The 24,276-nt window shown below is 39.0% G+C and overlaps 1 protein-coding gene across 4 annotated transcripts in view; it reads left to right on the top strand.

Annotated features, from left to right (window-relative positions):
* Positions 1 to 322: 322 nt before the first annotated feature.
* LOC115059138 (RNA-binding protein with multiple splicing-like) overlaps positions 323 to 24,276 on the top strand; it is a 34,037-nt gene continuing 10,083 nt past the window's right edge. The window contains exons 1-7 of one of the 4 annotated variants that reach the window (XM_029526744.1): positions 323 to 813; positions 13,339 to 13,416; positions 14,169 to 14,207; positions 16,286 to 16,348; positions 19,255 to 19,405; positions 21,519 to 21,646; positions 23,886 to 23,955. In XM_029526744.1, the coding sequence (XP_029382604.1) occupies positions 751 to 813; positions 13,339 to 13,416; positions 14,169 to 14,207; positions 16,286 to 16,348; positions 19,255 to 19,405; positions 21,519 to 21,646; positions 23,886 to 23,948 (585 nt within the window). In that variant the 5' untranslated portion in view covers positions 323 to 750 and the 3' untranslated portion in view covers positions 23,949 to 23,955. The remainder of the gene's footprint in view (positions 814 to 13,338; positions 13,417 to 14,168; positions 14,208 to 16,285; positions 16,349 to 19,254; positions 19,406 to 21,518; positions 21,647 to 23,885; positions 23,956 to 24,276) is intronic. The other 3 variants (XM_029526745.1, XM_029526746.1, XM_029526747.1) reach the window with 3 other exon arrangements.

Below are 24,276 nucleotides of genomic sequence, written 5' to 3' on the forward strand. Positions count from 1 at the left end.
TCCTGGTAGTGTACAAAGGGCATTGAGAACTATTGGGAAATAAAATAAGAGAGGACCAGATGATAAAACTAAAAAAATAATTTAAATGATGTAATTCATGGGATAGGGTGAAGACTTCTTTATTCAGACCTGCTCAGCTCAGGGAGGGGTGAAGCTCTCGGTGACTGAAATAACACTCAGCTGGTCCAGATAGGTGACTGACCCTGGTCTCTCAGGAATTGATAAGACTTTGATCAAATCCAGCAGGCGCATCTCAGCCTCCGCCCCGCCCCACTAAGCCCCGCCCCCCGCCCCGCCCTGCCTCACGCGGAGATGGTGAGAGAAGTTCGCTCGCGGCTCCGTCCCGATGAACATTTACTGTGTTTCATCTGAGGAACAGCGACAAGAGCGTCCGGAAGAGCTATCCGGGGAATTCTGAGGAATATCTGACAGTACCGACAGTCTATCCCTTCTGCTGTTTTTATTCCATTTTATTTTATTATTATTTCCAAATCCAGCTCCGCTCATCATTGATGTCGCTAAACTAAAGGGAAGCTCGGGTCAGTAGGACAGCGGCCGCACGCGGACTGTTGTCGTCTTCTTCTTCTTCTTCTTTTTCTTCTTCTTTTCCTCCAATTTTGTTTTTTCTTTTTTCTTTTGTTTTTTCTTTTTTTTTTTGCGTCCCGGAGTGGAAGAGCCGAGCGAAACGGAGACGAAAGGCGAGGAGAAAGAAGACAGTCCAAGTGAAAGTGATAGAGAGTCCGACTCAGAATGAATAACAACAAAATCGAGAAAGAAAACGAGCAGAGTGAATTCACCAACCACGAAGAAGAGGTATGTGTGCGCGCGACCACCTACCTGAGCTGCTGTGGTTTCTGCTCTTTATTTTTCTGCCTCTAATCTCACCTGGAAACGGAATCAGAGCTCAGATGGCGTGCGATCAGCCAGTTTCTGACCTGCACATGAACAACATCTCTGCTGTAGTTCTTCTGGTGCCTCGTGTTCTCATTTTGTTGCTTTGCCTTTCAAAGTTTCACTTTTCCTTTCTGCCAAGCTACATTTGTGACCAGTAACTGATGGCATTTATTCCGTTATATCTTTGTCTGAATTGTGCACCTGTCATCTAGTTTGACTTCGTGTTTTTAGCCAATCAAGTCTCATGTCTATGAATTTTCGTCTTTTCATATTTATTTCCTATGTCAGACTGTAGCCATGTCCAGACTAGCCCTCTCCCCCCCTCCCCCACACCTTTTTAACCATATTACACCAAAGTACAACAAATTCTGAAGAAAGAGAAGAACAAGACTGGACCATATTTCATATGAATCACTAATAAATAGTTCCTGAATACGTCTGAGGTCAGGACTACATTGAAGATAATCATACCTTAGTTGTGGTGCCAGTTCTGGCTTAGTGGAGCCAGACTCCACACATCACAGTGGTAAAACCCAGAGCCGGGGTGAATTAGTTTTCACTGAAGCTGAGGGAGCCATTCACGTTGTAACAACTGCTGCTGCAACATGTAGGTAATAAGTCTTTGTTGCCCAGGCTCACTGCATTACAGTCATGCCAGAGCAGCCTCTACGAATGTAACTTCATTACATCTTAGCACGTGAGTGGTATTGCATATCCAAAAAATGTGAGGTAAACCATTTAGTTTCTAGTGAAAATCTATTTCCTGTCCAACATGTGGAATAACAGCCCATTCTTCTCTCGTGTAAACAATTTCATAATCTGCATTTATAATATTGCTTTCTTGATAAATAGGTTTGGAGTCATGGTTTTTGCATGAGGTTATACAGAAGTATAACTATTCAAGCAACAAGGGTTGTTATTTCGGAGTGCCACACATCTGTGACTAAGTGATGTAAGAAAGGTATATTAGATTTTATCAGATATTTTTCTTGGAGCAGTTTGATTAAGCCTCACTGCTCAGTTTGTCACTTTGTAACTGAATAGCCAAACATGCCCAAACTGATCTAATACCATATTTGGTCCACTGCTGAAGTTATTATGAATGCAAGGAGTTACTGTAGCACCACGCAGATGAAGTCAAGATTCAAGTACTGACTTTGTGGAAACCTAATGGAGAGTTCACTTCTTGACCTTGTGTACTCTCAGTGTTACATTAGGAAATTTGCAACCTGTTCTTGTGCCTGCAAATAATGATTAATCACATTGTTGAATTCTATATTAATTACTTTTGCGGTGAATTGATTAACATTTTAATCTATAAAAGGTTGATAAATTTGCCTGTTTAAAGTTCTCAGGGGGAGAGTTATTTAAAATATGTGTTTTTTTTGCGCCAGCATAATACAAATCCACAAATATTTCATTTCTCACATTGGAGAAGTTGAGACAAGCGAAAGCATTTTTTAGAGTAATGAATTGCTTCAATGATTTGCAATAGTTTCCTGCTGAAAAATTTAAAAATAAATAGTTTCAACACTGTGCGGCTCAACATATTAGCCTCAGCTGGAAGAGACAAGGTTCCTTACCTTTTCAATCAAAGTTATCTGATTCATTTCCATTCATCAGCTAATTCATTACCCATTAAAATATCAAGAAATTCCTTTTAGGGCTAAAATGATTGGTCACTGAGATGGTCAACAGAAAATTAGTAACTTTAAGCAGCTGTTTTGTTAATTGATTAATCATATCATTGTGCAGCAGAAGTGTACATTTGCTGATCTCTTCACCAAAGTTTCTTTCCTTTTTATCATAATTCTAAGATGAACATTTGTACTTTAAGGATGAATTATCAGACAAAATAAACAATCTAAATTGTCACTTGGTTCTGGGGAATTTTCCGATTTTTGCTGATCAAATAAGTAATTGATTTACTCTATAAATTACTCTTGCCAGCATAACTAATAGTTCATTTGCAGCTTTTTTGTTTGTGTCTTTGTTTGACAAATAAATCCCTAAAAGATGCTTTGAATTCTGTGATGTCCACAAGCAGAGGAGGGCAGACGAGTTTAGCTTCTTGCATTGTGTAAAAGTCAGACATCCAGACAAAGAGAGAAATGGCCAGATGAACCTAATGGTTGTGGATATGTTTGGAAGCCATCCAGCCTGGCAGCCACTGAAATTTACTCAGGTGAATTAGCTGAGGCTAGACAGCACCACTTCATCTTTGCTGTAACGATGTGTCTTGTATACAGGGGAGCTGCAGGTTTTCAGAAGACTGTACCACACTCACACACACATTCACACTCAAGCTGCTTGGGAAAAGTGCAATCACACATCACACACTTTTGCAGACAGGTGTGGATATTCACACAAAAACAGACAAGACTAAGAGTAATGTGAATAATTTCTGAGCATGACTTGCACTATTTCCATGTGATCCATAAACATGAGCGTCCCCCCTTTCTGGTCACCAAAGCAGTGTTTGATTTCACTAAAATATGTGCTGCTTAATTGGTGATGAAATAACTCATATGAGATCTTGTTTTCAGCTTTTGCATCTAAAATCTTTCAAAAATTGTCCCAACTCCAGTCTTGTTCACCTTTTCAAAACTATTAAATGTAAAATGGCAAGCAGCTTTGTGCATAACAACACTTAACACAACCATAAAGTAAGGCCTTATGAGAGCCAAAGTTTAATAACCTTGCTGGTATGACTCTCACATGCTGAACAACAGCAGTATTTCCCCCTCTTGCACAGTGCAGTATGTAACTCAGCGGATCACTGATTCGCACCAGTAAAGCACCATAGCAGGCTTGGCTTCTCATGCCTGCTTCATTGCTTAACCTCACATGCCATCATCAATGTACACCAAAGCTTGACAATGCTTAATGTTTATCTTGTGTGGACTACTGCTCACCAAACATGGTCTTGTTGCAGGCAAGGTATGCAGGTTTCAGTCCCGGCAGCATCTAATCTCACAAGCTTGGTTTGATAAGCTTTATTTATCGGGTGTTCTGGATGCTTTCACATGCTGTGGCACTCAACAGCCAGCGATGTAGTTGAGGTGACCTGCTGTCTTTTATATGGTTAACGTCAAACTGTGGATTCCAGACCTTGTATGGAGAAGGAGGATCTGAAGACGAGATTTCATTTTAGAAAATCGCATTTGAAGTTGATGTTGGCAGAATAACTGAATGTGTTTTTGTGAGCGTTTTGTTCATTTTAGAACTGTGGAGACAGTGAAGTGTACTACAGTCACAAAGACTGAGTTGAGGTGAAAATATCAGATGTGTTTGTGTTAAAAGGAAGGTAACATATTATGACAAGAGTATATGAAATAAGGCAACACACCCAGTTTACCAAAACCGATTGTTTTAAGTGAAAAGCTTGAATTCAAGTTTGGAGAAGACAAACAAGTGAAAACATCACATCAGGCTTTAGGCACTGTAATCAGCAGATTAATCATCAGGCCAAACTTTAATTAATTCATCGTTTAAATAATTTATCAAACAAAGTCTGCCAAAGATTTGCTCCTTCGTGTGGACTAACTGTAAGAGAGAACAAGCAAGAAGATACCCCCTTAGGCTCTGAAAAATCTAATGTTTTGTAAAAAAATTTTGAGCGATTTTTGGACAATTTCCAGACCAAAGGAAAGAAAACAAGGGTTTATTTAGCATTGACAATAGTAATGGCAATAACAAAAAGAGAAGGAGGTGATGGTGGAGACAATAAAGATATGTAGTAGACAGTTTGTGGGTAAATGGAATGCCTCATAGCTAACCAAGTCATCCGACTGAGTTTGACCTTTAGCCTCTTTGCCGTCAATTTCCCTCACGCTAACTTGTGTTTATTTAAGCGAAGACCTGCATAGCCTTGCCGGTGAAGGGGGTCCACTGTCAAGCTGCAACTTATTTTTGACAAACTTATCTACACTTCCATTGTTTCCTCCATAAGATGAAACTATCTGCTACCTGAAACCCTAATCAGCTGTAAAACTGTAAGAGTCTAAGGCAAACAGAGTTTGAACCTTGCCGGGCATCTGTTTATTCTAGGTTTGGCTGACCATAAACATGTAAGCTGATCTTTACAAGTGCCCAGTGAGAAACAGAATATCTCTCAAGTAGAGTTGAGCAAATGTGGCGCATCTCCCGGGGGTGTAATTTGATTGTGCTTGGCTTGCTTTGGTGATCCACCAGGTCTTCTTCAGGTCAGGTCATGTGGCCAACGTGACCTTTTCCATGAAGAGACGTAGGTGGGGAGCTCTGTTGCTGGAAAAGCACTGTCAAGAAGAGGGCAGCCACGCCGAGTGTATGTGCATGTGCGTGTGTGTACGTCTGTGTGTGTGTGGGTGGTCCGTACATGAGCATGTCATATCTATGAAAAGGGTATGCCGATATATTAACACTATGTGACATGAAACATTACCAGAGGGGATCTTAAAAGGTAAATTGGTCATGATAGGACAAATGGGAAAACACACAGAGACATCTCACAGGTTGTTGAAGACATTGTACACATTAATTCACTGAAAATTAAAACTATGGCATATTATTAAAATCCCATATATACTGTGACATATACATTAAAATTAGGTAAATAGAGCCCTTAGATAAAACCCTGTCCCATTTACCCATCTGATAGGTTGGAGTTTATTTATAAAAGCGCCAGGGGAATTGTCATCTTATCTTAGCCATTTGTCAGCTGTGCGACAAGAGGTATTTGAAAAGACAACAACAAGGCTTAGCGTCAGGAACGGCTGGCAAAGGAGGCAACTAAAGTGATGTGAGAAGAAAAAGAAAAGGAGAATTCTTTCAGATATTTAAATAGATGTATCTACAGCTTAAAAAAAACTACTGAAAGTGAGTGGGAGTGAAGAGAGAGGCTGCTTTTCTAAAAAGCCCTTAGTCGTCAACTTTGAGCTCAAATTACTGAATTTAAACTCAAATTACTCACTACATTAATGAAAGAAGTATAAGCCTGTACCTAGAGAGTGTCAGCCATCTTGCCTTGCTCTATCATACTGTGTTCACTCAACTCCACTTAATATTGCTTACTCATAAGATATAATGATCTCCTTACGCTGATCACTAGCTCACCTCTGCCTCTCTTTACGCCTCCTGTCACGCTCCTTTTATGTCCCACACACGTTTTCAGTGACTAATTATAAAAATTCACCAAATGACTTTTTTCTTTCCCCTCTCATCCGCACTCCTCCTCCCCTTGTACTCTTTCTACCTTTATCTGCCTTCCTCCTCCATTTCCTTTCCTCTGTGCGCTCCCACATCCCAGCCCCTTTCTTCCTTTTCTCTTTATCCAGCTCTTATGCCATTTCCTCCCTTTTTCCCTCCCTCCATCCTGGTACCCATTATTTGCTACTCTTCTTCTCCTCTTTCAATCCCGTCATCTTTTATCCTGCTATCCACCTCTATCTCCCTTGCACTCATTTAAGTCCCAGTGGACCCTTCCTTATCTCTTATTAGTCTTTACGTTGAAAGCAACTGAAGGACCGTTTATGGTCATGAGCAGTGCCCTAAAGACGGAAGCAAGACTGGCTGATCTGCAACTTGGCTATCCAAGTGCAGACCAGTCTACGCTAGTTTGGAAAGGTGTGAGCAAAATTTAAAAAATTGCAGATAGACTTCACTGAATTAGTCCTTAAAATTGAGACAAATTTATTGTTATGTGGTCAGTTGTAAGATGTAATATTAATATTGATGTAACATTTTGGAAAAGATTCACTTTCTCCTTCAAGCCACAGAAAAATGAAAGTCTAGATTGTCTTCCATTTTGATTTTGCTAATTTAACTAAGAGTGGAAACAATTCATTTATTAGTAAACACACAGAAAATTAATCTCTTACTAATTTTACAACCATCATTTAAAACATTTTACAAGCAAAGTGAAACATTTGTTGGTTGTGTGAGGATTTTATTTTGCATAGTGTACCATGCAAAACAATAACCTTGATATGAAAGGTTGGACTACTGATCAGAAAAATACAAGACATTTGCCTTTTTTACTTGAGGCTCATTAACAGATTTGAAAAACCATATTTGGTGCTTATTAGATTAATGATTAAAAAATATATTATGGATATTGCCATTTATTTAACCATTATTGGCAACCTTAATTCTTGAAGTGCTGTCACTGACAAACACAAAAGAACAGCTTTATTAGCCCATAAACAATGCAATGGCAGGGTTAGATTTCTTCATAGAGAGACAAAGGATGATTAAGTGCCCACATTTTTTTCCACTGAACACTTTAACCTTCTGCCCACCCAACCTCAAAACCAAGCAATTTAAGGTATCCACTTGGGCAAGCGTCAACAAAGAGTGCTCAGGAAAGGCTGACACAGATTTAGCAGATTAGTTCACGTTAATGAACACTGGAATGTTAAGTACATTCATCGAGACTCATCAGATGAGAGAAAGGAAGTGAGGAAACAAGTGTGAAAGGTTGTGATGAACTCGAAGCTGACAGTCAAGGAGTCAAACTGATGTGCTGTTGACAATCTGTGAATGGATCAGTCTTCTCTTTCGCACATCATCTGAATAACACCTTAGGCCTTTTTGCTCAGGTTTGAAATGGCTGACAAGAAAGAAGGAGCACATATGTGTTATTAAAGTTCATCAACGACAAAGGAAACTGTTATGTAGAGTGAAAGAAATGAGTCCCTTGGCAAGTGAAGGGAAAACACAGTGAAGTGGGTGCTCAGTTGCTTTTCCGAGGTCATTTGTTTTAAATATCTTTTAAAGGTTAACCTGTTGGAACATTTACAGACCAGTACTCAGCTGTAACTGTTGCTCAAAAGCACTCGTGTGAGTAAGAGAGGAGGAGCAAAAAAACAAAACTCTCCTCTCATGATTCAGTTGTGACGTTTGGAGTGTGCTCAACCTCACAGTCGACCCCTGACCTTCGCACTTATGGCCTAACCTTCAACCTCTCTCCCTAAATGTGAAACTTGACCCGCTGAACCTCAGTGATTAACAGACCAACATAGTCATCCATTTATGGTCATTTGACACCTCTCAGGCCTGCGATTCCTCACTCTTCACATTCGCCAACACGGAAGATGCAGGGGGAAAAAAAACTCATGAGGATGATTGAGGGCGATGCCAACACAGATCAACGACAGCTAAGATAGCAAAGGAGTGTGGGAGTCTGTTAGCCAGACTGCTTTAATAAAGTGGCACTGAGCTGATGCAAGAAAAACCAGCTTGCCTTGAGCTCACATGTGCTTATGGGTAGACTTGCCCAGCTGCAGTGAACATATTCTTGCTTGTGGATTTGAGGGCTCATAGTGGGATAGTGGGAATATGCAAGTAACTGAGCATTTTTGTTTTCATATGCAGGTAATTACTACATCGTTGTAAGCACTCACACCACAGTAGGCAGGCTACTGAGCACTGTCTTTCAAGACTTCAAGTTTAGAGCTGTGTCCTGCAATTTCTGGTTTGAAGGACTTGTATCTATTAACCCAGCTGCACACACACACACACATGCGCAGGGAGGAAGAAATGAAACATGTAGTAATTATTTCACATTGCACCAAGGTCATGTCCCTCATTTCAGCTGGAAGAGATGGTCAAAAAAGCTCTCAATTAAAGTCAGAGCAAATGTCCAAGAAAGTCAGACAGTGCAACAGATAATGAGAAATTTCAGGCGGTGGGTGTAACAAATTATTATATATAAATTAGAAATTATAAGTCTGCAGCGCAAGCTGAATGGAAATGGCACATGATTGAGTTGCTACGTCATCTAATGAGACAAGTCAAGAGACTTCTTAATGGCCGACTAGGTGCAAGCTACATTGGAGGAAATTTTAAATGTTATCATGCAAGTTTTAAATGGTGTTCAGCCAGTTATTGATCCAGCCACCAGTTATGGTTTTGTTAATTAGAGCTTTGTGACATTTGATAGTGGGAATGTGGAAAAGCTTAGAGTAAGACTGGTCTCTGTTTGTGTAAGTGAGATTTTTTCCTTAACATGTCATTTCATTACAGCTACAAATAACATATCTCTCTAACTGATTTTTTTTTTCCTAATATACCAGATGTTTTAACTCAATGCTAAATGTATTTTTACATGTTATTTTTCTTACTCTTCCGGCTCATTTAAACAACAATTGTGGTTTACTGTAATGTGGATTTTAGTAGGTTTGACTATTGTTCCTTTTAGAACTAAAAACAAAGTCAATTGCTTAGATCTCTGAACACAATGGCATTATAACACAAGTCCAACAGAGCAAAAACAGGCAAGTTCAAAACAAACGTCCAGGTCAATACAATTTATTTGGGAGTGAAAACAAAGGAAAGCAATAAACTTATGACGTAAATTGTCCATTGCAAACTCAATTAACTTCCTGGTTAAACTTTGACCTATCATACTCAGGCATAATTGCACATTTTGTTGAGCTCACTCTTAGTTTTATATTAAGTTCAGTCTTACTTTTGATTTGTTCCTATTTGAACAGAAACAACTTTCAGAAAATAATTTGATAACTATGTATATATATAATTATAGTAAATTTATCAGTCCTTTCAGACATGATAGTAATGTGTGGGTTTTGGATTTTTAAATGTCCCATGAGACTCTGGGAAATTATTTTTTTATAAACGCAATGATAATTGAGAAAACCAAGGAGACAAAATATAAAATAGAATTCTTAGTTGTAGCCCGAGTTCCCACCTCAACAATTCCTTTGATGAGCACAGTGGTATCTCTGCATTGATAAACCCGTATCACCCTTTAAGATAACGCTTAACTTTGGTAAAAATAGTCCCTTACTTTAACTGTTGATTATTGGTGAAAGGACAGACCTCTTAGTCGTCTTTCTACAACCTAGGGGTGTCACCGGTAAACCAGCAAGGTACAAGGATTGACTATCAATAGGGTGATGACCTCATCTGGGGTTTTTGGAATCAGGACTCCTTGATAAGAGGTGCATGTATCCCCTGGGACTTGCTGCAGAAGTGCCCTTAATAGGATCTGATGTTTTGGCCCGGGGCGCCACACTCTGCTGTGCTCCGCTAAGGCGTTGCCAAGAAACTGCACTGGTACGCCGGCTGTGAAGTACTCAGCTGGTTTGTGGTAGGTAGGGACCGCTGTTTTTGATTGAATCCTGCATGCATGATGGTGTGTGAGCATGCCATAAATGGTCAATGATTCAAAGGCGCGTTGGAGACCACTCAGCACTATGGAAATGTAGATATGTGGCTCACGAGGAACCAATAAAACAGTGTCTCTACAACCCAATAAAACAGTGGCAGAAACTTTGTCTTTTCTTTTTACGGATGTGCTCAACCTCTGTATTGACCTTCAGTTTAGTTTATTACATCATGAAATCTTGATGTCTCACTTCACCTGATGGCAAAATGCTTATAACTCTCAGCTTTTTCCAGACCAGTCTCAAAGCAACATAAATAAGGATGGATACTGTAATCAACAGCAGATGTCTGCAGGAGAGAGCTGTTGACACATTTGCCTCTGAATCATCCTGCATCCACTATGTGCAGGCAGCTGCACACCGGACACTCAGGCAAAACAATCATATATCACAACAGCTGACGTCAGGAAGTCTCAGGATTGAGGTCCAACAGAGTCAAGAATGTTCCATTGTTTTATGTGTGTGGACGACTCAGTGTTGTGCGTTTATCAGGATTTGTGCGGCATATACAGATCCCAAGTGTCTATTAACCTCATGACTCAAGACAGGAGCTAAACCAAGGGTGAAGTCTTAGGTCGCTTGGTAAGCCATCAAGTTTGACTGATTTTACAATTCTAATCTTAGACAAAAGTCAGACCTAGGATGTTTGCCTCTTAGTGATATCTAAAATTTCTTAGAAATGGTCTTACTTACCAAACAACTTTGGGTGTCTAGTTTTCAGCAATTTTTTTTTGTTACTGTCATTTTAGCTTAATGGCCATGCCTGTGTCCTGGTCTCACTCTTTGTTCCCATGTAACTCCACATAAGGAGGCCTTCAGTGGAGCTTATTCAAAGAGAACTGCCTCAGACAGAGCCCAGTGATGGGCCTGTGAGGTCAGCTCAGCTCCGATAAGATAAGAGTGAAGGTGAGAATTTTTTTGGCTCGATGGTCAGTCTGGCACTCATTGGCTATTGTTCCCCCAGTTGCTAAGCTCTCTTGTTTATGTGTTGCTCCGACTTTGGCATCAGCGGTGCGTATCAGGTTACATGTGGGAATGAGGTGTAGTGTTAGTTCAGCAGTTCCTTTGTCCCCCGAGTTCTGAGTCCACTATCTGATGAATCTGGGAGCTCTAAATCTCCACTATGTAACTGCATACCATGGTTTTATTCTAAATTCAGCCTTTAATAGAACCATATAATAAAACAAATATTAAAAATGCACAACCAAATCCTCTATTACAGCACTCATGTTGTTGTGAAAGGTGGAGATACTGTTTGCCAGTTTGGTGCACACAGTATACTGTCTGATTTTGATATCTCCTGCGCTGTAAACCAATTATTTTCCTGTACAAAGCCAACTTTAATGAGCCAATAATACCAGGTAGGAGGTGTGATTAATGCCTGCAGAGATAATACAATTGTCTAAATAATTTTTTTTTTTATATCTATTTTTCATGTCTGCCTCGATATTTTTGCACCAGTATACTGGAGAAAGGGGGGATTTAACTCAATGTTTTGTTAAGCTTAAGAGAGGTTAAATGTAAAAAATAAAGCAGTCGTGTTAATAGTAGACACATGTTGAAGTTAATAGTTAGAAATACCTGTGTTAACAACTCTTTCCTCAACTTGCCCTTTATTGAGGACAGACACATCTACAATTACATGCAACTAATAAAATTTTCCTGGTGCTTTGCCTCGAAAATGTAACCAGATCTGCGTTCATGAGCTGTGACAGGATGTCTCAGCACCTGTGTCTTCAAGTGCTGTTACATCTGTGTTTACAAAATTTTGGCCGCTAGTGCTTATCTGTCTGTGTAAGAAGTACCTGCTATTCACACAAACATTAAGATTTTATACATTAGTGAGGTTGACAGTAGTGTAATTTAAGGATTGATGCTGCAAAAAAAAAAAGCAGGGTTATAGCTAAATTTACAGCTTTGGCCAATAAATTCAGTGTTAGCGTGCCAACCAAGTAGCCATAGTATTGTACCCCTAAACCATTAGCCATTTTGGAAATTAACTACCAGCTGCTATTTTCATCCAGAAATCAACTTTTTATTAAGAGAAATAATTTTTTCACTATTGCTGATACCACTCTGGTTAGCCCAGTCATGTAAGCTCCCTGTTGCATGTTTTGCTGCGTCTTAAGCTTACTTTTTTTTGCACAGAATACACAAACAGCCAAAGATAATGTGCTAATACGTGAGCTTTAGAGGTGCTAATGGCCATGGATTTAACTGTCTTCACTTAGAGCTATGCAAACTCTGTCTCCCTAGTTGCTAGTCTTTGTCCTAAATCAACCTAAACTCCTGGTTTATTCTTATTTATTGTATATGAAACTGATATTACTCTTCTTAGCTCAGACAAAATCAGCTATGCTTTTCACAGCAGCATATTTGAAATTATGTATTATTATCACCAGCCTAATTTATTATTTTAATAATACCATCGCTATTGTTCTAATTAGATAGTTAAAACATGCTGATCAGCTTCCCTCCTTCAGTTTAGTCAATAGTAAATTTGTTGTGAGTTTTCTTGTACATTCTCCCTATAGTTTTTAAAGCAGTACTTAGTAAAATGAGTTCATCCTCACCCACCTGCTCTCAGCTGTCTTATATCTGCTACTAACCAATGCCATGTACCTTGGCTTTGAACAGTGTTTTCATTATAGTAAATTTAGATTTTTTCACAAAAATGTTTTAAGATTTCTACCAAAAAAAAAAACACATCTTCACCTGCAGTGCACCTGGTCTCATCACACTTAATTTAACCTTTTTAACGCACACTGTAACCTGACATAATCACCATTTTCTTATCCGAAGGCACATTTGGACTTTGGATAAGAAAATGGTGATTATGCTCTCCTGTGACTTCCCCTGTGGTTTTCCACCTTATTTGACTCGATGCAAACAGTTGCATTTTTCCTTTTGTCTTTCTGACCAAACGTATACATTGTAAGTCCCCAGTAATGGCGGCTCAAGTTGCAAGTTGAAAAGTTCAAATGTAAAACAGAGGCTACAGCAGTAAGGGAGGATTGCCATAAAACACAACTCGCAGTAGATTAAACACACAACACATTTGGCATTGAAAGGTTTGATTTTCTGTGTGTGTTTGTTGAGCTGAAACACAATCTGAAAAGTCTCTTTAACTGTTTGCGCTAATACAGGGAACTATTCAGCTCACGCTCAGTGTCCTTTTCCTTATAACCTCATCCTTTACTGTCAGGTATGCAAGGTACCTATTTATAACTAGTGGAGGTTAATGAAAAATACATGATCTCTTTTTTGTCTTCCTCAGGTCCGAACACTATTTGTCAGTGGGCTACCACTGGATATTAAGCCACGGGAGCTCTATCTACTGTTCAGACCATTTAAGGTATGTTTGTATGTTTTAAATGGATGGGCTGTAGCTATTCTTAGCAGCTTTCTTTCCAACAGTCAATGGGACCTCCATTAATGGTGATGAAATAAATGGCAATGGAAACTCTCCCGCGAGGTTCAAGTGTCTGTGTTCCTAAAGCCGAGGTTCAATCACATCTTGATCCATGGGAAGATTATGTGTGTGTGCGTGTGTGCGTGTGTGTGTATGTGTGTGTGTGTGTGCACCTCTCATGGAAAAATGGCTCCCTGCCTGTGGTACAAAAACATAGCTGTGTGCATCCGCTCAGAAATTCACTTAGCGACAGAACAGACTCCTCGAGCTTAGTTCAGGTGAATACAAGGTTGCAAGGTTTAGTGGAGCATCAGAAAAAAAGTAACCATGCTTCAGTATAAGTATTAAGGATACTTCCCTGGCCGCAGCACAGTTGAAGTGAATAATCGGACAACAGCTATGCATCTAATCCTTCACTTAGATAATGCTTATGGTATGTACTCTGAGTAAATGGTTTATGTCATGAGTGCTGAGAGCAGTAAATCATGATTAATCAGGTAAGACATAACAATCCAGTCCATATGGTCTTCATAAGAGCTCCTCGACCCTTGAAACAACCAAATTTAGGTACTTTCCGAGGCAAAAGTATCTTTATGAAATGCAAGTATTGCTGTGCAATAACTAATAAATAATTTTTGAATATTCTGCTCACATATACTTCACCACATTTCTGACATGTTCCATCTTTGTTTCAGGGGTATGAAGGCTCCTTGATTAAGCTCACCTCCAAACAGGTATGTTCCAATTCAACACACACCAAGTGTTGTTTCCATAGCCTTTTTTTTTTTATTTTTTTTTTTAAGCAAACTCATGAATGAGGGCGCTTCTCATCATGCTGTAACTGTTTGTATTACTCAACCTCTTGCTCACCATTACCTTTGTCTTTTTTCTCTCCTTTGTCCTATTTCCTTTCCCCTCTTGCTGTTATCAGCTTGTTGACAGTGAAGATTAGCACAAGTACACAGGAAGTACTTGGAATATGGGGGGGAAAAAGTTTATTTGGGGGAGGGAAGGAAAAAAGTGTTGCACCAACTTGCCTTTGGCAGCCAGATAGTATGCTTGTAGTTGCAGACAGTCAACTCCAGTGGGACGTGCCAGGAACGGAAGGGAGATGGAAAAGAATTTTGAGGTGTCAAAGAGAGCATTTTGACAAGAGCAGTACTGATGGTTGAGTTTCCCCCTCCAGGAGCACAGGACTGAAAATGAGCTCAGCTGGCAGGTGTCCACATTCGAAATTTAGCAATTTAGCAAATTAGCTTCATGGCAGTGTGGCGATAACCACATTACAATGTTTCACATAAAGACATGACATGCTCATGAGAAGGGTTTAGCAAGATTTAGATTGATTCTGCTAAGTAAAACTCAGAAAAAAGTTCTTCAGGTGGTTGCATTTTTTCCAGATGACTAAAATCTATCAATACTTCTAAAAATTGCTTTCTTTTTTAATTATTGATTAATCTGTGAATTACCTTTTGAATAGCAGGTTGTTATTTATATATACAGTACAATACAGTTCAACGGCTGTACTGGCCTTCAGTTAACCTTGTATGTCATAATGAAGAAAATGTAGCTTGTGCAGGTTTTTCTTGTTTAATGTTTAAGTGAGACACTCAGCATCTCTTTCAGCACTTTGGCCCTCCCTTGACAGACATTTCCCCATACAGTTCTAGCTCTAATTCTAAAGCTCTACGCGACGAACATAAACTGATACTTGTGTTTAGTCACGTTGTGCTAAGTGCTTTACAACATTCCTCAGGCTTTGTTTTGAGTGTCTTTACTCCCCTACTAATGGCAATGACAGTGACGGCGTGAATCTATCGATCTCCTTCTCCCTTCCCGCCCACAGAATACACAGCCATTACCATATATAGCAAGAGCCAGATCTCAGACCCTTTCTATTTATATTCCTGTTACACTTCCTCCTCCTGACGTCTTCACTTCTTTCTGTCTTTCTTTTTTTGATGTTTTCCTCCTTTCTATACTTCTCCCACCTCCTCTTCTTCACTTGACTTGTTCAAAATTCCCATAACCCTAGCTTTTCCAGATCACACGCTGCAGTGCGACCTCCTGAGACCAGCATGTTTAGAGATTTCGTTTTCTCCTCACTCCCAATCCACAAACGGATACATCCACTGCAAAAATGTCTATTCTTTGTTCAGGTCTACAGCAGTGGTTAGAAATATTACAACCCTAACCTGCATCCTTTTTTTGCTTTTCCCTCTTGCTCACTCATATTTGCTATTGCAGGATATAAAGTCATGCCACCAGAATATAAAACAAGCAGCTCTGAAGTAGATGCGAAGAAGAATACATTGCATGGTTTTCATCTGCCAGACCTGTTCCAGAAGGGCTTTAAACCAAACTTTCTTTCCTTTTTACTCTCACCTTTAACCTCTAAATCCTAATTCTCAAGACCCCCCATTTTTCTTTTTCTTTCTCTCCCTTGGTCTTCTCCTTTTTCAGCTTTTCCCCCTCTCTGCCTCTCTTAAACTCTCTCGCACGCACTTTCTTGCTCTCACATTGCCCGTATTTGGTCATAGGGGAGCTGAATGATGAACTCTGCTTGTACAAAGTAAGCATCCAGCCTCTATTTCTCTCCCCCTCGTTCTCTCTATGTCGCCACAGCTTTATAAACAGGACGAGACGGAGAGGGAGAGAGAGAGAGAGTAGAAGGGGGTGGATATGATGAAAAATAAAAAAAAATATATATAAAAAAGAACAACATGTCTGTGTCACTCAGACAGAAGTGCAGACTCAGTTTTCTGCCTTAAACCATGTTTCTTTCTTTTGTTCTGTCTTCTTGTCTCCCCAGCCAGTGGGGTTTGTCAGCTTTGACAGTCGATCAGAGGCGGAGGCTGCTAAGAATGCCTTGAACGTAAGTGTCATGCCCTCTCCGTGCTCCTCTCAAGCACCAGCTCAGCGCTAGTACATTCCGTGAATTGGATCTTTTCTACTTTATGTGCAAACGCATTTGATATCAGGGAAATCAAGTTATTTCTCCATAAGAATAAAGACAAACATTTCAAGGCTGATTTAAATACTGTATGTCTGAACATTTCTGGTTAAGTAAATAAAGTATTTTTATTAAAGCTTTGCCATGAATCCTGCAAGGTTGTGAGAAAAATTAACTTCGCTTTCACATATAAACAGAAGATATTGATTCTGGGTTTAATTTTAATCTTATATATTTCAGGATGGAGCTCAGTAGAAAGCCTCAAACAGGGAGCTTAAAATATAAAATGGAGCCCATCCTCACAGGGTTTTATTCAGCTCACTTAAAACAAAGGTATAGATAGACTGTAATGAATACAAGCGCTCAAACTGCTATTTTTTGTCTGGATATACACCACGCCCTCTATTGCATCTTAAGTTTTTGTTGATCTCTTTGTCACAGAAAAAGATCAGATTTATCATCCTCCTTAAGAGGGCTCATGACAACACGGGCAGGATCTGTCAGATTTTGAAATATTTGGTACACATCAAACGCAGAGAAGAGAGTCAAAAAAAGGATAAAAATTATCATCTTATTATGAGCCAACAATAGTTAGCCTGTTTACATACAATTGCTCAGTTGGGTTTAGAATTGAACAGTGCTCTTGTTTTTTTGGGGGAAACTACCTCCCGTGGGTCATATGGAGATAAGACAAATTTTGCATATTGAAACATGGGAAAGATAGAAACTGGAGAAAAATAGGGGATTTGCTTCTTGCTAGGGCTGTTCTGTTATATTTCCTTTAAACTTTGAACAGATACAGCCTCTGAGATAACATTTGATTCTTATTATGTACACCATTACATCAATTATAATCATCACCAAAACAATACATGCAGAAGTGCAAAGGGAGTGGTAAGAAGCAAAAAATAAATAAATAAAAAAGCCAAAACACATTTCAAGGTAAAGATTCATCATAGTTCAAGCTGAGATGCACTCAGGCCTCATTATGCCCCTGCACCTTATTATACTCCTGCAGCTTCAACTGGCAGAAGCTGCGAGTGAGCCAAGGCAATCCTAGTTAATTCCCTCTCCTTCATGAAAAGAGTCATCCCTCCCTTGTTTCAGCTCAGTTTTGCCCAAGCCTGCAGAGTCGAGCAGAGAAACCCATCCTCACAGCTTCTCACTCTTGTGCTGCAGAGAACTTTACTCTTCACTGCCTCCCTCCTGTATTGATTTGACCCCTATGATTTTCTGCTGCTCTTTTGCAGCCGTTCAAATGAGATTAATTAGGGGATAACTTGGGTTGCTGGATAAATTCTTCTTTGCCCTGCTGGATCCAAGCAAATGAAACCCATAGCTATAGCGGATATGTTTTTGGATATAGAGGACCTTTGTTGATTTCACATTCCTTGTTTTCCTCCAGGCAAAAGAAATTTAGAGGAACATTCATTTGGATTGGTGCAGATGTGGAGTTATTTTATGTAGATCTCAGGGCAAAATAACCTTTACATGACCCATCATGAATGATGTTCATGTCAGAATGCTTTTAGCATTGGCATGTTAAGAATTTACCCAAATTTCTGGCTTCCTTTAGATAGTGCTGCTTTTGGTATGTCACGGCAAATGGGAGATTTGATATCACAATATTACATTAGGCACCTACTTCAGCAGGGAGAATAGCGAGGTCCTTGTGGCCTGCCTGCCTGTTGGATAAATGGCGTATTGCACCAGCCAGTTTTGTGTCATCAGGTTGTGATTTTCAGTTGTGGTTCATCACATGCAGCAAACCAGAATGACACTGTAATCCATAGCGATTTATTTACAGCAAGCTTGAATGTCGAAGCAAATGAAAATGTCGTCTCAACGCCAAGATGCTGGCAGTACATTCTGACATGAAATAGTCAAAGATAAAAAAGTATAGAGTGACAATTCCAGATATCAGCCAAGTCCCACTGGACATTTCGATTCACAACGAGGCTGAGAAAGCATCCTGACCAAATATGCAACATCATTAAGTGTCTTTGTGTTGTGAAGACATATATCTTGCCAAGAGTTATGGCCAAGTCAAATATAAATAGCTTGTTTGTTTATTTATTTATCATCATTGGATAGCATGTGAACAAATGATTTGTTACTGCTTGTAAAAATATAGTTAACTTACTTTAATATTTAATCAGGATTCAAAAAAATGAAACACACTGAAATCTTTTGGTATACACGCTGTTTGATGTGTTGATATCTAATCATGAACAAGCTTGTGCCAAAATTAGTTCCTGCCGTCAAATAAACTTCAACTGCAGATGTCAAGAATATGTATATTAACAAAGATTCATTGAAGCTAAGGTCAGGTTCAAAGAAATTCAAAAGATGTTTATTAAGCCATCACACACCCTAACCACACTGCTTTGTCTATGACAGATCCTTATATAGAGCCACAATTTGGCAGGGGGTTGGCTCAGATGTTCATTTTCTGCAGAGAAAGTGTTAATTGACTGGTGTTTGGAGCACTTCAAAGGCTCTTCTCAATAGAAATGGAGGTTGAAGCTGATGGGTCGGCAATAGTAATAATAAATGGCAACATCCTTTTGTAAAATAATCCAGGGATGATTCATATGTTTATGTTGAGGAACATCATTTAAAGCATAACTATTATAAAATGAAAAGTTCAGATATGCAGATTTTCTCTGTTGAACGATTACATACACCTTTATATTCAACAAATGAATTCAATACATACATATTTTTGGTTAATTTTCAGCCTTTAGTTAAAATCCTAAAAAAAAAAACACAAAAAAGCTCTCTACAGGACAACGTTTTTGCTGACGCATCTCTCCATTCAATCTCAGGGGGTCAGATTTGATCCAGAAATCCCTCAGACGCTTCGGCTGGAGTTTGCCAAGGCCAACACCAAGATGGCCAAGAACAAGCTGGTTGGCACTCCCAACCCTCCCCCCTCCCAGCAGAGCCCCGGGCCACAGTTCATTAGCAGAGACCCATGTGAGTACTTTGCCCTGTACTCATCTTACTCTTTATTCATCTGTGCTGCTCCTTCCTGTGGCCATTAGCTTCTTTTGTATATGTTAACAAACAGTAGCTGGTTCCTTGTGTTTCAGCTTTAGACATTGGGTTTATGTGCCTTTGGTTGGACTCTCAACAGCAGTGTCATCTAGGTGCAAATGGTCCTGACTTACCTAGTGATGAAGTCATACCATTGGTCGGCTGACTAAAAGTTGGAATTTCTCTGTCTATAGTTCATAAAAATGATTTGGCACAAAAAAGCAGTGCTGCCACTTCAGTGTCTGAATTGCCAGACAAAGAGATTTTTTTTTTTACATTCTTAGAAATGCTTGGGGGGAGAAAAAAAACACACGTAGGTACAAAGCTTAGATATTTTCTGTAAAAAAGCTGTGACTGCACCAAAGCTAAAGGTAGCTTTTAGCTTTCTCTCAGAATGACCATTAAGAATTTAAATATATTAGAAATCACAGTGCAGCTGTTGTTTTTAGCTTGTGTATGGATTTTGGCAGACATCAGATCACAATTTTAGTAGTGCAGAGCAGCATCTTAGACTTGACCTCTGGCTACTGTTACCTAAATGGGCCACATTCTGGGGCCCATTTAGGTAGATGAGAACAGCTTTACATTATATTAAAATACCTGACACTTAACAAAAAACAATTATGATGTGGTCTTGCCATCTGCTAGGTTCTGACCTAGTTGTGCTCTTTTTAATAGTGTTGTGTTTGTTTCTTAAGCCAACATGGGCTCTCCTACTAAATGAAAAGTTCAGCAAACAGCACATGGTCAGTGTTACTTTGACTAATGATTTGGACTCCAGACCTGTGAGAAGCAGGCATGTATGGAATTGTTCACATTTTTCATTTCTGTTAAATATCTTTCTAAGGAGTTGGGGATTTTGCAATAATCAGTCATAGTTGAACATAGGCCAGCTGTGGTTGTACATTTTTCTTGAGTGACCACATTGCTCTTATCTTGGATCTTTGTTTCTTTTTACCAGAAAAAGGGTGTGTACTTGAGACTCCAGTGGGAAATGGAAGGAAACAATTAATGAAACCATGACGTAACCACCAGGAGAGAAATTGCTGTCATTTTCTGATAAGAGATATTTAAATCAGTAATTTTTCAGATCATGCTTTGATAAACAGTTACCAGGATACAGAGAGCATTGGGAAAGTGCTCCTTAAACAACACAACTATCTGATGTTTCTCTAACAAGTTGCTGTTTTGTTTTGTTTTTTTACTCTGCATTTTTAAGTGTTTGCACACTCGGTACCACTCTGCACTGTCATCTCCTCACTCATGCACTATGCTCTTGTTTTCACAGTGGCTTTACACTACTCAGTGAGTAAATCATCATCTCTGAGATGGTTTCCTCTCATCCTCTTCAGATACAATTCAGCTATACTGATATTATTAAAGTATAAACACTGGCTCTCTGAGCTGCTGTTGATATGTGTGAGTGAAGCTTTCCAGCTTTGTACAGTATATATGCTGTGCACAATAATAAAGATTTAATAGTAACATGTTTCTGTCGAAGCTGGTTTTTAGTTGTACAAGATAACTAAGTTGAAGCTATAGGGTTTAAGGTGTTTTTGGCTGTTGAGAGCACATACTTTTCATAGTTGAACCTGTGTGTTTTCACTTAAAGTAATTTAAGAAAAAACTTGTTTTGTTGCTAATATTGATACAAAGCTGAAAATGCAGCTACATTTAAACTAACTGTTGAATCCATTGCATACACTTTTGACTTTGTGTTTTTAGTTTAATAGAAAACTACATAAACTAAACTATATAAAACTATATAATATCTGTTACTATTTATATTATTGTTCTTCCTTAATTTTCACGTTACTAAGCAAGTTGCAATTATTCAACAGTCAGTTTATTGAGGAGAATATTGGCTAACAAAGCTGATTGAAGTAAATGAAATGAGTAGAAGCCGCTTTCGATAACTGATACTCACCTGTTGAGCACCTCCACAACCGCCACTACTGCCACTACTGCCACTACCTCCACCCTCTCTCTCTAGCCACCCACCCATCCACTGGCCACTCTCCTCACTCCACTCCTCCTTTTCTTTTTTCCACAGATGAGCTCACAGTGCCTGCTCTATATCCCAGCAGCCCAGACGTGTGGGCATCATACCCACTGTACCCGGCGGAGCTGTCGCCGGCCCTCCCACCCGCTTTCACCTACCCCTCCTCGCTCCACGCTCAGGTAACCTGCAGAACCATCTTCCCCCCTCCTTCACTGCCACCACCACCACCTCTGCTGCCATCCCCCACCTCCTCCTCTACTGTACAAACAGCTGCTGCTATCAGCCCTTAAGTCATTGGTCTGTTACATCCACAGACGCACCACAAAAAACTGATTGGCTGCCAAGCAAAAGCATAATCTTGGTTAAATCCAATATCTTGTGATTAATTATCGCAAGACTTAATAAATGGCCAATGTTCAATGTAAAAAAATTACATTTTTGCATTATGCTTAAAGTCTTTATCTACACATCATGTTGAATAATGAGTCGAGCTTGATAAAATAGCTGTGGGAGCAAGTTGCTGCTCTTCCAGAAATAGCTAAATACGTATTTTACTTCATGCTACGCACTTTTTAACTACAAGGAACAACTTCAAATTGCTATTCCTAAATTATCGGTCAGTCATGTTCATCTGTGCAACATGAAAGCAGGAAATGAATCAGGAATTTCACATAATTGAATTAGTTTATTGATAGTGAAATTAGTGACTTGATAAATATTTAATTTCCAGGGTGTAGTCCATTTTGCAGATGTGTAATACTGTTTGACCCTTCTCTTGAGAGGAGCTGATACCTGATCCCATGAACTTCCAGGAATCGAACCAAACTAAACTAATTGCAGGATTCACCACAACCCCTACTGTAGTCTTTCTTATGTCTACTCATACAGTTCATATGGAGACATAAGAAGGTGTCAATGATTTAGATACATTTTTAATGTCTCTAATTAGGATAAATATTTAGAAATACTAAGGTTCCCTGAAAAAAGAGATTTCCTATTATAATCTAAATGTTTTAGAAGTGCAACCAATCACTACTCTCTCTGAGAAAATACAACTTACCCAAACTGGAGTGTGTATATATAATTTTATATATAGTAATTTTTTTTATTGAATAGCCAGTTTGTTGACAGGACAAAAATCACTTAGTTGACATAACGTCAACACACTGCATATTTTTAAGGGTTAATATTTCAATATCAAAAAAAGTTTAAATAAAAAAAAATTCAACACACCTTACAGTTTCCATGAATAAATAAGCGCTCGTCATGTCACTTTGTTTATCCCAATTACTTGCACGCACACACACTTGTACACTCAAAATCACAGACACACATGCACGCACACACTGCTGAAGGTTTTAGCACTTTAAAAGGTTTGCATCATCATTTGATCATCACCTGCTTCATTAATTAAATTCCCCTTTTTCTACCAACCATGATCCAGTTTATTGAGGTCTTCTAATCTTCACAGCTCCATTGTGAGTCCACATAAGAATTCCTTATTGATCTCCTGAAATTCTTCTCACGAAGCCTATTTGGCACTTGCTGACTTGCTGACCTCTCTATAAGATATATACTCTTTCAGAATTTTTATTTGCTTATTGGTTTTCCATTTTGCATAGATCTTTTTAGTACTTTGAAGTATTTTAAGATCAAAATGTTGCAGAATATGTCTTTAATCTCTGTTCAAAAGTATGCAGAATATATGTCCATATATTATAAATGGACATGCATTTGAAGAAGCTCAGGTTATTTAAAGGCCTCCAGCTAACATACTAAAGCTGAATCTCAGATGATGTCAGAATTTGAAATGGGTGTAAGTTGTATCTGCCTAGTTGGCATTTTTCCATATGCACTGCATATGAGATCAGATACTGACACGCATAGAAAATCTGGCCTTGTGATTTCAGTGATGCACATCCTGCAGACAAAGAGTAGATTCCTATGTGAGACACAAAAATGTATATATACACAGTCTTGTAATTATCAAATCCAACTCATGTCAGTTTAATTTATGTTAACATTCAGTGACATGGTTAATAGAGTGATGTAATCCTCTTAAGTGAGTAATGTTGTTGTTTGCTAGTTAATCATAACAACTGGGTCTTTTACAAAGTAATAAATCTGAGAACAATCAAGTTGTTCTTTTATGTCACCTAATATTCGAGTGAATACAAGAAGATGATTGTGCAATACAGAAATTTACAGGATTTATCACAGTAATAAAAAGCTTCTTCTCTTGATGTAGTTATGTAGCTAGAAGCGGATTTCTCTTCACACTTGTGGCTTTTATACAGAATGAACAAACTACTGTTATGGATTTTTAAAGTTGTATTTACAATTTATAAATTGTACAAAGTCCTATCATTTGTACACAAGTGCATGTGTGTTAATATAGGTGTGATTGTGTTTGTTTAGATTCGCTGGCTCCCACCTGCAGATGGAACTCCTCAGGGATGGAAGTCCAGGCAGTTCTGCTGAAGTATGTGTGAGTAATAACTTACACAAATTCACACAGACTCTCAGCCCTCTCCCCCGCTATGAAGAAGTGTGGAAGTGTACATTGTGCTGTATTGAGAAAATACTTCAATAAATGTTATGACACAGGCGCAGAGATATTCCTGAAACATGCGTCGGGAATATCACCGGGTGAGCACCCTCTGCTTGCCCTCAAACCTCACAAGAAAAACTCCCATCTAGCCGGATGCCAAACTAATCAACTAATTAGTGAGTACATGCTACTTGCTAACAAAAAAACAAATTGGCCTGTTAGATGAAATAAAATCCACTTGGTCAGTGAACCCAGAGC

Source organism: Echeneis naucrates, chromosome 18 (genome assembly GCF_900963305.1).
Source record: "Echeneis naucrates chromosome 18, fEcheNa1.1, whole genome shotgun sequence".
Classification (NCBI taxonomy): domain Eukaryota; kingdom Metazoa; phylum Chordata; class Actinopteri; order Carangiformes; family Echeneidae; genus Echeneis; species Echeneis naucrates.